This window comes from Manduca sexta, chromosome 25 (genome assembly GCF_014839805.1).
Source record: "Manduca sexta isolate Smith_Timp_Sample1 chromosome 25, JHU_Msex_v1.0, whole genome shotgun sequence".
Classification (NCBI taxonomy): Eukaryota; Metazoa; Arthropoda; class Insecta; order Lepidoptera; family Sphingidae; genus Manduca; species Manduca sexta.
In genome coordinates this window covers 10,294,907-10,308,811 of record NC_051139.1, presented here as the reverse complement: position 1 = coordinate 10,308,811, position 13,905 = coordinate 10,294,907, and the positions used below count along the sequence as shown (strand labels likewise).

Sequence of the window (13,905 nt, the reverse complement as noted above, 5' to 3'; positions counted from 1 at the left end):
TCATAGGTCTACTTCTAAAAAAGCTTTGTAAATTTCTACTGATATCAGGGTGATGCCGGGACGTACAATTGAGCATTGAATACTAAGGCCAGTAACTCGGACAAAATATATTGAAATTATATTACTGCAACACACGTATTGTGTTGGTAGGAACAACCCTTAATAACATGACCTTTTGATAACTTTTTTCTTAGCGTAGATACTGATAATAGTTCGTTAGGACGTGTAAAGCGCTGCGGAACAGACAGTGTTCAGACAGTAGTGCGTACACAATGTATTTAATGATAATATTGTCCTTTACGATATTTTTGTGTGTAATACATTTGATATTTAATTATAATGGAAAAGCCAGAGAACTAAAAAAAATTCCAGGACCACCAGACCGATTCATAATAGGAAATTTACCTGAAGTTTTAGTTTCTGCAGGTGGTTGTGTTTTTTGTTGTGTCTGGTTAATAAGCAAGTGGATTACCTGATATTGAGTGACTGGATTCATAGCTGACCTTCTAGGAAAGGAATTGCGATTCGGAAGGGCAATTTTATGCGCCTCCAAATATTTCTCTCACCGTACGAAACGCAACAGGAACCTCTCGTATATATGAAATCACGTTGGTTTTCTCCAAGCCAATGTTGCTACCTTTATCTAGCCGGCCTTTATATTCCGTGGAAGAATAATCATACCACTTTTGAAATAACTTAAAACTTTTATCAATTATTTAACTTGTTACATCTCATTTCAGTTGATTTAATGAAATTGGCAAGAAAATATGCAGAAACATTTAACGGTATATACAGGTTCTGGGTTTTTCCTTTTTCATTTGTCAATATATATAACCCTCAGGATATAGAGGTAACTAATTATGTATAGTTTTGAAAATATATTGACCCATTTTGAAATTATAGTTGTTTATAATTTTCATACATTACTTATGTTTAGATATTACTGTCAGGTATGAAGTATCATGGAAAGAGTGAGGTTTACAAATTTTTGAAACCGTGGCTTGGCGAAGGATTATTAATAAGTCGAGGTATGAAAAACCAAGTAATTCTTAGATATAAGTGCCGCTACAGTAATATTGATAGTATAACCAAAAATAATCAAGGTTTATTTTTATGTGCAGGACTTTAAAATGTAATTGCATATAAAAACAAAAAAAATTTTTTTTGATGTAATAAACAGAATCACAACCTACGTTTTTATGTTATACTTACTTAATTTCTTTCTGTCCCTATAAAATTTAGGTGACAAATGGATGAAACGTCGAAAGATTCTAACACCTGCATTTCACTTCAACGTTTTGCGAAAGTTTTGTGGTACTATACAAGAGAACAGTCAGCGATTGGTGGAAACACTGGAAAAAGCCGCAGGAGAAACTATTAACGTGGTGCATGTCATCTCCGAATTTACACTCAACTCTATTTGTGGTAAATATATACAGGTTTTTTCATTGTCGGCAGGTCCGGCCTATGTTTTGTTGCCATTGCTCTGTACTTAACTAAATAATGTTTGTCAATTCGGGCATTTAGTATCACCATTAAAATGTTCCTTAAGGTTCTATGTAAGCTTAAGGCAATTGTTAGAGACCACTTAAAAAGACTCGACAATACAATTAATAATTTGGGATTACTTTTACAGAAACGGCTATGGGCACCCAATTAAACGCAGAAACGACAGACGCTGGAAAAGCTTATAAAGACGCCATATACGAACTTGGACATTCACTATACAAAAGATTTATAACAATATATATGTATTATGATTTTATATTTGCTAAAACGATTGAGGGACGATCATTTTATAAGCATTTAAAAGCGCTACACAGTTTCACACAACGTGTTATTGTTGATAGAAAAAAGTATGTAGAACAGCATGGAAATACATTTAATGAAAATCAAGTTGATAACGTTAAGAAAACAACCATGTTAGACATGCTTATAGCAGCAGAAAAAGATGGCCGTATTGACAGCAAAGGTATTCAAGAAGAAGTTGACACGTTCATGTTTGAGGTGAATTCTGCTTTTATTATTCATTTAATCATGGCATTACAAAAGGTTTATTCCAAATTTGAGGGACGCATTGACCTCATTCCCAGACTTGGCCTCTGCATGAATTCCATGGAAACTGTTAAGAAATGTGCAAGCAACAAAATCCTTTTATGTGCTTATTTAAAGTGACGGCGTTAAAATTTTTTTACGCCTTACAGGATATATTTTTTATTGCTTTGAATGACAAGATGAGCCCGCCGTTCGCCTGATGGTCAGCGATACGACCGTCCATAAACAGTAGAAACACCATCCAACACCTTGAGTTACAATGTGTTATTTGGTATTCCATTGCACTTGCTATCCCAAGACATGTCTCACTATGCCAGTAGTTACACTGGCTATAATGTTTTCAAACTGGAACAAAATAGTGACAACACATTGCTGTTTGGCGGCAGAAATAGTCATTGCGTTGGTACCTACCCAGGGGGACTCTCACATATGAGAGACCTAATTTTGTATCATCTTTATTCTAAGAGAATCTTTTGTGATATTCTAGAAAATATAATCTTAACGACCTCTAGACCATTGAAGGAGAGAAAAGGAGAACGGTTTGCAAAGAACACACATCGTACTAGAATCTAGATCATAAAAAGTTGAATGTTTGTTTATATTTATTTGCAGGGTCATGACACTACTGCCGCAGGATTATCGTTTTGTTTAATGTTGCTGGCGAACCACAGTGACATACAGGTACTATTTATTTACAATTCGTAATTGTTTTGCTTTTAACCTGTAAATAAAACATTATAATAATATATAGCCTTGGTGGCGTATTTGTATTGCACACGTGGTATGACCATCGGGCTAAGATCTAGAGTTCGAATTCCGATTCGGGCATAGTAATATTGGGATTTCTGCTCAGCATAAGCTCAGAGTTTGGAATTATGCCCGGTAAATGTATAATAGGCTCGCTTCCTATTACATGGAACTTACGATAGCTGGCGAAATGTGTGTGTTGTACTAACCCTAAAAATGCAAAAAGTAATGATGCTACATGTATGTAGAATATACTACTAAACAGGGATAAATCGCTTGCTGATTATAACAAAGTCCTATGTATTTTTTTAACTTATGTTGCAAAAATGAGATTATAGGTTTTCATGTTGGTAAAAATTAGAAAAGACAATAATTCATAGTACTCCTTAATCTTTCGGGATTGTTGGAAATATTTACTGAAAAAGTGCTTAGAATTATTTAATATTTATAATTGAATTTGCACATTAAATATAACATAGAACCTTGTAAAAATGAGTCAGCGCAAAGAGCACTACTAAAAAAGCGGCGATAGCCTAGTTGGGTGTGGAACGGACTGCCAAGACGAATGTCCGCAGGTTCAAATCCCAAGGGCACACACCTCTGACTTTTCTAAAATCATGTATGTATTCTTTGTGAATTTATCGTTCGCTTTAACGGTGAAGGAAAACATCGTGAGGAAACCTGCATATCGGAGAAGTTCTCTATAGGAATTTCGAAGGTGTGTGAAGTCTACCATCCGCACTAGGCCAGCGTGGTGGACTAAGGCCTAATCCCTCTCAGTAGTAGAGGAGGCCCGTGCTCAGCAGAGGGCAAGTATATAATATAGGGCTGATATTATATTATTATTAAAGAGCACTAGTATTTTTTTAAACGAATGTTTACTACATTTCCTTATCATCTTACTAAATTAATAATAAACATGTGGACATACAAACATCACCAATGACAAGTCATCACAATCCACTGAAGGTATTGATATCGAAAATAGCTATGTATTTAATATTTTGTCATGGTTAAACCACTAAACCGATTTTGCCATAGAGTAAACTTGAACCTACAAAGAAAACCTTGATAGGTGCGGCCACAAATGAAGGCTAGTTTAAATTTTTTTATATATTCTTTTCAGGATAAAATAGTAGCAGAATTAAAAGAAATATTTGGCGATTCAACTCGTCCTGCTAACATGGAAGATTTTTCCAAGATGCGATATTTAGAATGCTGTATCAAAGAATCTCTACGACTCTATCCACCGGTACATTTCATCAGTCGCGATATTCACGAATCCGTTAAATTGAGTACGTATTTAAAAACTCTGATGATATTCAGCTTTTGAATTATTACTCTCATTTTAAAAATTTATGTAATTCACATGAGATGAAGAGGACTGAATAATACATTTCGAGAACTATCAATGCGTTGTATGTTGTCAATTTAACGTAAAGGAGGAAGGCAAGGCAAGGAACTTTTGTTTTTTTTTTAATCTGACTCACGTGGCTTTTGTCGGGCTAACAAAGCCTGGCAAGGGTCGGCCAATAAAAACACATTGTCTAGTTTTGGGTGAGCGGCTGGGGCGCTCGCAACCTTTGAAATTTAAGTGACCATGTTGAGGGCAAACCACTTACGGCTCGAGGCGGTCACTGGGAGAGGATGAGGCATAGGTCTTAAGAGGACTTTTAAAAACACATACAAAAGAGATCCTTGCCGGTCAATTCAATTGATTTAAGTGTGTCCGTTAAATATTTGCTGCAAAACAAAACTAATTTTATTAATATTGTTAGGCGTGTGTATAATACCGTTTTCTTTTGTACATACAGGTAACTACACAGTTCCAGCGGGAACGATATGTCATATTTTTATTTATGACTTGCACCGCCGCAGTGATTTGTATGAGAATCCCTCGGTTTTCAATCCCGATCGCTTTTTGCCCGAGAATAGTGCCGGTCGTCATCCTTACGCTTATATACCTTTCAGTGCGGGACCTAGGAACTGTATAGGTAAGATGCATAATAATATTAAGACTAATTATGACTGGGCTTTTCCATTTTAAAAATACTGAATCGCAGCTTGGAGTCAGGAATTGGGCGGTGTGATACCCAGAGCGTCCGAAAAGACGTAAAGCCGTTGGTCCTGCACCTGGTTTCTCTCCGGTCATGCCAAGTTGCCGTCTCACTGCCGGATTAAGTAGTCATTATACACTGCATTAAATAAAAAAATGGTATTTATATTCTTTTTCAGGTCAAAAATTTGCAATGATGGAAATGAAATCATCAATTTCAGAGATACTACGAAAGTTCGAATTACAGCCAGTAACTACACCATCAGATATAGAGATTACAGCTGATTTAATATTGAGAAACGCGAAACCTATTGAAGTTAGGTTTGTGAAGAGGCTAAATTAGTTATATCAAGATTCAAGGTCTAGAAACTACGTATTTTATTTTATAATAAAATAAGACATTATTATTTTGTGTCATATAAGTACACCAATTGCTTTTATATGTTTTATTTTTATTTCTTTATTTATATATACATTAATTCATATTAGTAACAATCAATACGAGTTTTATTTTAATGAACGATTGTAATTAATGATAATAATAAAATTGTGATAGGATTTTACACTCAAGGATTTAAGAAAATAATATCTATAAAGAGAGGGAAAAGGGAGGGAGAAGTAACTGTTCACGATGCAAATGAGCGTTTTACGTTGATCTTTAAACTTGATGTAAGGGCACAAATTAAATAAGTTGGAACAAGAGTAAAATGGACATTGCTTAACATTGTTAATTTATACATCTATATATATAAAAATGAATTGCTGTTCGTTAGTCTCGCTAAAACTCGAGAACGGCTGAACGGATTTATCTTATCTTGGTCTTGAATTATTCGTGGAGGTCTAGGGAAGATTTAAAAGGTGAGAAAAATTCGAATAATTGCCGGGAAAATCCTCAAAACAGCATTTTTCTATTTCCCATACAAACGTTTTCTAACTAATACGTAGAGTCAATTTGAGCTTTATTGCTATTGTATAAAGTTCACTGTTGTCTAAGCAATGTAGGTGTGTTCCTAACATCAAAGCAGTGTGCGTTGGAGCACAGAATATAATAATGTAATGTCGCGTTCTGAAACTCAACAAAAGTGATATCGCGGACCCGACTAAAATTGAACAGTCACAAAATTTAATATATCATTAGTTATTTGGTTGGCTTCACGATATTATTTCTTTTGTTTTACTTTAAAATGCATGTTTTCGTTATTGACAATTTTTGAGCTACTTTTGCATATCTATCTATCTATATATATAAAAATGAATTGCTGTTCGTTAGTCTCGCTAAAACTCGAGAACGGCTGAACGGATTTATCTTATCTTGGTCTTGAATTATTCGTGGAGGTCTAGGGAAGATTTAAAAGGTGAGAAAAAATTCGAATAATTGCCGGGAAAATCCTCAAAACAGCATTTTTCTATTTCCCATACAAACGTTTTCTAAATAAAATGGAGAGTCAATTTGTAATTTATTACCGCTGCATAAAGTTCAAATTCGCGTGCGCGTTGGGGGATCTAATATCGCGTTCTGAAACTCAACAAAAGTGAAAGTGAATCGCGAACGCGACAAAATTGCATAGTTTCAAAATACATAGTACATAAATAGTGGTCGGCTTCGAGAAACTCAATTTTAGCTAACTTCAGTTGTTAATATAATATATAACTCAAAGGTGACTGACAGTGATATATCAAGGAACAGCCCAAACCATTGGACGGATCGGGCTAAGACTTTACATGCATAAAGCTACTATGACGTAGGCATCCCCTAAGAAAGGATTTTGATAAATTCTACCCTTAAGGGGATAAAATAGGGGATGAAAGTTTGTATAAATGTTCTTAGATTTTCGACTGATTGAACTGAAATTATAGATTGGGGATAAAATTAGTTTGAACCTATAAGTACCGGGAAAATATGTAGCAAGACTTTTATCAAACAGTGGAATTTTATCCTGGAAAACACCTTCACGCGGGCGAAGCCGCGAGCAAAAGCTAGTTGATATATAAAAAACCCATAATATTATCACTAATAACGTTATATAATTACATAATTTGGCCTTGAAATATTAATCATATTCACCAAAGCAGAACATTTATGTTCTGTTCATTTATATTTGCAAAACAACGCGACGTCCCCTTCGGTACGCAGGTTATCAACACGATATTTTAAGCGTCAGATAATATGACGTTTCGAGCAATGTAAATGCTTACGTTTGCTTTTAAGATTGATAATTGTCCATTAGAGTTGATATCATGTTTGTGATAATAGCAATATTTGCTCTGTTCTTGTGTTTAATTCATATTTTATTTAATAACAATAAAAAAGCACGTCTTTTAAAACAAATACCCGGCTCCAAATATAATTTTATAATTGGAAATGCATTGGATTTCTTAAAATCTCCAGGTAAATATATTTTTATATATGTTACATAAATTAAATAAATGACGTAATATGTGCAAAATTCTTAAATTCCAGAACAATTATTTTATTTTATGAGAGAATATTATGAGACGTGGAAACCGTTGAATAGGTTTTGGGCGTTTCAAATTGCATTTGTTAATGTTTACGAGCCGCATGATATAGAGGTACGCAAAACATCACATTTTTGTCAAAAGTCACTAACCTTTTATTGAATTATATATACTAATGTTATAAAATAGAATAGTTTTATATTTGGTTGAACGCGCTAATGTCACGAACTATTAAACTGTTTTGATTTTTTTTTCATTAATTTGAAGCTACATTACCCCTGAATGCTACTATTATTGCGGCAAAATATTTATCCCGGAAAAACTATTTCACGCGGGCAGAACCGCAGGCAAAAGTTAGTTATGGAATAAGATCTTTGTACTCTGTATTAACGTTCCTGTACGGGTGCTGCTATAATAACTTTTGTTGAATTGTTTGTTGGCTTGATCGTTTAAATAAAGCGCTGTCGTGGCCGGCTACTTTATAATTATAAAAATCGCATTTCGGTAACGGTATCGCTAAGTAGGTACATAATATGTACCTACGTAAGTATTGGACGCATTGCAGTTGGCCTATCAGCATTGTTATTAAGGCAGTCCCCGAGTAAACGACATAGGGCATTCGTTCCATACATTTACTGCACACGAATTACGGTCGGGAATATGCAAATATTCAAGAATAATTTCTTTAGTCAATTTAAGTTTCTTTTGAAAGTTAGTAAACTAACAAAATGCTCTTTATTCAATTGTCTATCTGGAATTTGGGTCCAATACGATGATCAACTAGCCCCCTCAATTCATGAATGGAATACACACTACGAAAATTAGGTACCGTGGCTGCACCTCTGTTTACTTCTTCGGGGATAAAAGTCGTGATGTGTGTCTTTTATTTGTTTTATTGGGTTATAAACAGTGCCTTTAATTTTATGCTGATTATTTAATTACAGGTCGTAATTTCAAGTACAAAGCACAATGCAAAGAGTCCACCGTACTATTTCTTGAAAAACTGGTTACGTGATGGGTTACTGTTGAGTAAAGGTGCGCAATTATACATTTCCTAATTTATATATGCATTTGCATAGGCACTTTGGTTATTTCAGCTGCTTATGCATATAATGCTTTAGATCATCGGATGGTGCATATTTTGCTATATTATATTTTTTATGATAACTAACAATAATTGAAATGTTTTATGTCGATCAAACTTGTTAAAGTGGCTAAGCTGAAAAACAATCTGATTTTAAATTTTGCGCAAATAGATAATTATATTAATGCTCCATAAATATAATTATCTATTGTGAACTTTTGCCACAGACAATTACCTTAGTACCCTAGTTTATAGCAAATGAAAAAAATGTGCAATATTTTTCTTTTTAAACGTTTTATAATTAAGGCTCTCATCAATAAAATGGATACATAATACATCGCATACTAATAACAATCTATTAATCAGGTCCCAAATGGCAATCCCGTAGAAAAATACTCACACCCACGTTCCACTTCAACATTTTACGTCAGTTTTGTGGGATTCTGGAAGACAACAGCGAGCGCTTGGTGCAGAATGTCGGCAAATCATTAGGAAAACCTGTCAATATTATACCTACTATTTCAGAGTATACTCTGTATTCCATTTGTGGTAAAATATTTTATATGAAATATTGTTATTACATTTTTAGTAACATATTCATAGCACGATTTTGAAAAATTTGCAGAAACCGCAATGGGTTCTCGCCTGGGTGAAGAAAGTAAAGAATCGCAGAAGTCATACAAACAATCTATCTGCGCACTCGGAAGACAATTTGTATACAGAATTACTCGAATTTATTTGCATTCAGATTTCATTTATAATTTAATTACGTTCGGAAAAGTAAAAAAAGATTTGGACGTTGTTCACAATTTTACTACAAAAGTCATCAAAGACAGAAAAGAATATGTTGAAAAATACGGTATTAATATGTTTGGGGTTAGTGATATTGACGATAATAATGTTTACAAGAAAAACAAAAAGATTGCAATGTTAGATCTTCTTATAACAGCACAAAAGAGGATTTATTGACGACATCGGAATCCAAGAGGAAGTGGACACGTTTATGTTTGAGGTATGGCCATTGGTTATATTTTTTGCTATTTTATTGTAACTTACAGACAGCGTTAATTGGGCATTTATGATCCAATAAATGAGACCAGTTATTGGCGGATATTGCCTTTGTGGTGCAGTGTATATCTAAAAACAATTTATGCAATGTATTATGTAAGCTGCTTTGTTCTAAAATGAGGCGCATAGCACAAATACCCATTACAGTACAGTAATACATACAATACTCCACTTAATGCAGTGGTAGCCTCAATATATATACGCTCTGAATTCAGTAACGTCCGGTATTCCTTTTTGGATTGGATCACCATAGTATTTATGAGATTAGTCATTAAAAAAAACGATTTTAAGGGCTCATCATAAAAAAATATTTGTGTTGGCTTGCTTCCTGTTGCTTGTAAAAGAAAAATGAGCTTACTATAGAAATAAAACTAATTTTCGGATTTAATCGCGGTTTTTTGTTTTTTATTTTACTCCCAAGTCCGAAGACTGCAGCTTTCATGATCACAAGGTGGACTAAGTTGTTGGTTGTTCTAACCATAAGGATATTGGTTCTGTCATTTCAAGGGATAAGATTAAAGTCTATGTTTTTTTACAGGGACATGATACTATTGCACTTGCCTTGACTTACACTTTGATGCTACTTGCAAATCATAGATCTATCCAGGTAAATAGACATACAAAATCACTGAAACTGAACTATTTCTGTTACGTAAATTCATATAATAATATTTTTTAGCACACAGTAATCGCTGAAATTGATGAAATATTCGGCGATTCTGAACGTCAAGCAGATTTAGATGATTTGTCTAAGATGCGGTATTTGGAGAGATGCATCAAAGAGTCGCTGCGGTTGTATCCGCCTGTTCCAGCCATTGGTCGTTTATTAAGCGAAGACGTCACATTAAGTACGTATAAAAATATGCACCAAGGTTTACCTTTCAACCCTTATTGGTAGCCTGTTAGAATTACTCGGGAGACGTATAAACATTCCAAACTTAGAAAGGATAGCAATTATTGTAATATTTAAAAGGCATAAATTAACATACTTACAAAATGCCAAGTACCTAAGCTGTTTAAAATCGTGAATACTTATTGTGATCAATAAAATATTACTATTTTAAATATTCCAAAACATTAGTGGCTATTTTATAGTTGCCATTTTGGTAGATTTATTTATTAGGTTTCAGGCCACAAACTCCTAACTTGCAATAAATATAACAAAAACAACAATAATAACAATTTATAATATTATTAAATGCAACAATATTTTAGGTGGATACGGGGTACCTGAGGGAACATATTGTCACATTCAATGTTTCGACTTACACCGTCGAGGTGACCTATATAAGGATCCTTTGGTGTTTGATCCTGACCGATTCTTACCTGAAAACTGTTCAGACCGACATCCTTACGCTTACATACCTTTTAGTGCTGGACCAAGGAACTGCATAGGTTCGGACATTTTTTTAACTTTTCTAGAATTTTGAATGTTATTCTTTAAAGTTATCTTTTTAATAAATTATTGTATTACAGGACAAAAATTCGCCATTTTGGAGATGAAGTCTGCGATCTCATCATTACTGCGCCATTATGAGTTGCTTCCCGTAACAAAACCAGAAGATTTAAAATTCACAGCAGATTTAGTATTAAGAACAACAAACCCTGTTTATGTTAAGTTTGTTAAGAAAGAAAAAAATAAATAACATAAGTACTATAAAGATTATATAATGTTACTAATTCCTACTTAAATCCTCATAATGCCTGATGATAAAATATTAAACAGTATAAAGTTGAATTTATTATTGTTGATAACCTATTTCGAGGTATCGAAATTTTTTCTTAATCCTTTAAAAGTGGTTTCTTCATTAATAATATTATAGATTTCTGTAATTACAATTTTGAACCGTTTGGTTGACACTATGCGGCGAAATCCTCTCTAAATCCCTTTTATCTTCAATTTCACACGCCTATGTTACTTGAATAGTTTTACCGTCTAGTTGGTTTGCTATCATGACTACTTCAGGCATTAAGTACACTAGTACTAAATGTATGATGCACTTTGTAATAATTATATCTAACCAAGCGCCTAATTTCGGTTATCTCAATGTCGAGAGTAATTGAATTGCTAACTTTTTCCAACAATATTAATTTGGTTTATACAGCATATCATTTGCATATAAATATTAAAGATGGAATAATTATCAAATTAAATGATAGTTACTATCCTATTATAAGGCTAAGCATATAAAGAAAAATAATTAAGAAAGACACAATTCGCACTGGTTCTGTGATTGACCTTCCGCTCTAGGTTCTGAGCTCTAAGCCGCACTGAATAAAGTCAATTTCACAGTTTTACGCATTTCCCTAAAAGGAATCCACGTCATTCATTTACAAAACGTGAACCTCAAAATATAGACTCGGCTATAGTGCGAGACAAATAAATAACATATCATTAATTTTAAGACTTTGCGCGTGTGAACTAAAACAAACACAATATAACTATTCAGATTTTTTTACATTTTTTGTATGGTTCCGCTTAAGCTACCGCGAATGCAGTCATATAATTGGCACCGATTCTAACACGCTAATGTAGTCGATAACGGCCTAAAAATGTAGGCTGTTTTAAAATTATTTTAAGGAATGGATCATAATATGATTAGGATAGCTTTCCACTATTTGACTACAGACCTACTAGTATGTGACGCCTGTGGGACGATTTTGCAGATTTTTATTCCGTTGCCAATAAAAATTGATGATAGTCATATAACTATAGGACGAAAACATAGTTATAGAAACGTTTTATAAATTAGATTAAGCTAAAGATTCAAAAAATGTTTTAAGTTCGCCAACTAATGTATATCTATAATCAGGTATTGCTGAAACAGAGTGCCATCTATCTATTTAGATAAACGGCTATATGTCAATCCATATGCTAGGACATTATTTATGTGTATGCCAAATTTCTTCCAAATCCGTTCACCTATTTTTGAGGTTACTTCTCACAAACATCAAAACATTTTCACAAACGTTCGTATTTATAATATTAATAAGAAGAAAAATAAAATAAAAAGTAGGATTCTTCCAGAGCAAACTCAGTGACCACCAAACGGCAATTATGTTTGTTCCCTGACCATTTCACTTACTTGACATTGACGTATTTAGAGGATAATCGGCCGTGTTCTCTAAAAATAAATATAAATATACTAGCTTCCGCCCGCAGCTTCGCCCGCGTGGATTTCGGGTTTCAAAAATGGAGAAGGTGCTCAATTTGTCGGGATGTTTTTTTAATTTATGGTGGTATGCAGGTGGTCCGATTGTCCGGTCAGGGTCTGATGATGGGATCCTGGTGAAATCGAAGGAACTTTTAACCATTAAGGTTGCACACGAAATGACGGAAGCTTAAAAATGGAGTAACTTCTCCCGTTTTCCCAACATTTTCCATCACTGCTATGCTCCTATTAATTGTAGCGTGATGAAAAGTATACTATAACCAGCTCAGGAGTATGAAAAATAATTGTACCAAGTTAAGTTAAAATCCGTCGAGTAGTTTTGTTTCTATAACGGTTATACAGACAGACAGACAAAAATTTTACTAATTGCATTTTTGGCATCAGTATCGATCCCTAATCACCCCCAGTTATTTTGGAAATATATTTCATGTACAGAATTGACCTCTCTACAGATTTATTATAAGTATAGATATGCAAAAGTAGCTCAAAAATTGTCCATAACGAAAACATGTATTTTAAAGTAAAACAAAAGAAATAATATCGTGAAGCCAACCAAATAACTAACGATATATTAAATTTTGTGACTGTTCAATTTAGTCGGGTCCGCGATATCACTTTTGTTGAGTTTCAAAACGCGACTTTACATTATTATATTCTGTGCTCCAACGCACACTGCTTTGATGTTAGGAACACACCTACATTGCTTAGACAACAGTGAACTTTATACAATAGCAATAAAGCTCCAATTGACTCTACGTATTAGTTAGAAAACGTTTGTATGGGAAATAGAAAAATGCTGTTTTGAGGATTTTCCCGGCAATTATTCGAATTTTTCTCACCTTTTAAACCTTCCCTAGACCTCCACGAATAATTCAAGACCAAGATAAGATAAATCCGTTCAGCCGTTCTCGAGTTTTAGCGAGACTAACGAACAGCAATTCATTTTTATATATATAGATGACTAAATGCAAATATCCAATAATTTTTTCTAGCCAGGATTCACATACTTGTGACAAAATTGGGGAATTTTAAATGTAGATAAAAAAAGATGATTATAGGTATATCCAATGTTACCTATACTAGACAGTCAAAATTATTCTTGCTATACAGGTTTTAGCTCGTATGCTACGACTCATACTTCCGTCTCGTGTTTAATAGTATAAATTATGAATCTAACCTGATATTAACTAGTTGTGTTATAAGCGCGTTTGAATGTTGCAAACGTTTCTGATAAAACAACTTCAAAATAATAGATAGGTTAAATT

At 33.8% G+C, this 13,905-nt stretch overlaps 1 protein-coding gene across 1 annotated transcript; it reads left to right on the top strand.

Moving 5' to 3' along the window:
• The first annotated feature begins 208 nt into the window (after positions 1–208).
• On the top strand, positions 209–11,205 carry LOC115449015. Its single transcript, XM_030176679.2, is given in 20 exon segments — positions 209–426; positions 741–850; positions 938–1,028; positions 1,243–1,425; positions 1,637–2,007; positions 2,668–2,736; positions 3,929–4,097; positions 4,617–4,796; positions 5,038–5,200; positions 7,084–7,247; positions 7,320–7,429; positions 8,260–8,350; positions 8,766–8,948; positions 9,025–9,355; positions 9,357–9,411; positions 10,006–10,074; positions 10,147–10,315; positions 10,683–10,862; positions 10,944–11,101; positions 11,103–11,205. Coding segments are annotated over 20 exon segments (3,036 nt in total). The 5' UTR covers positions 209–272; the 3' UTR covers positions 11,139–11,205.
• Positions 11,206–13,905: the final 2,700 nt, after the last annotated feature.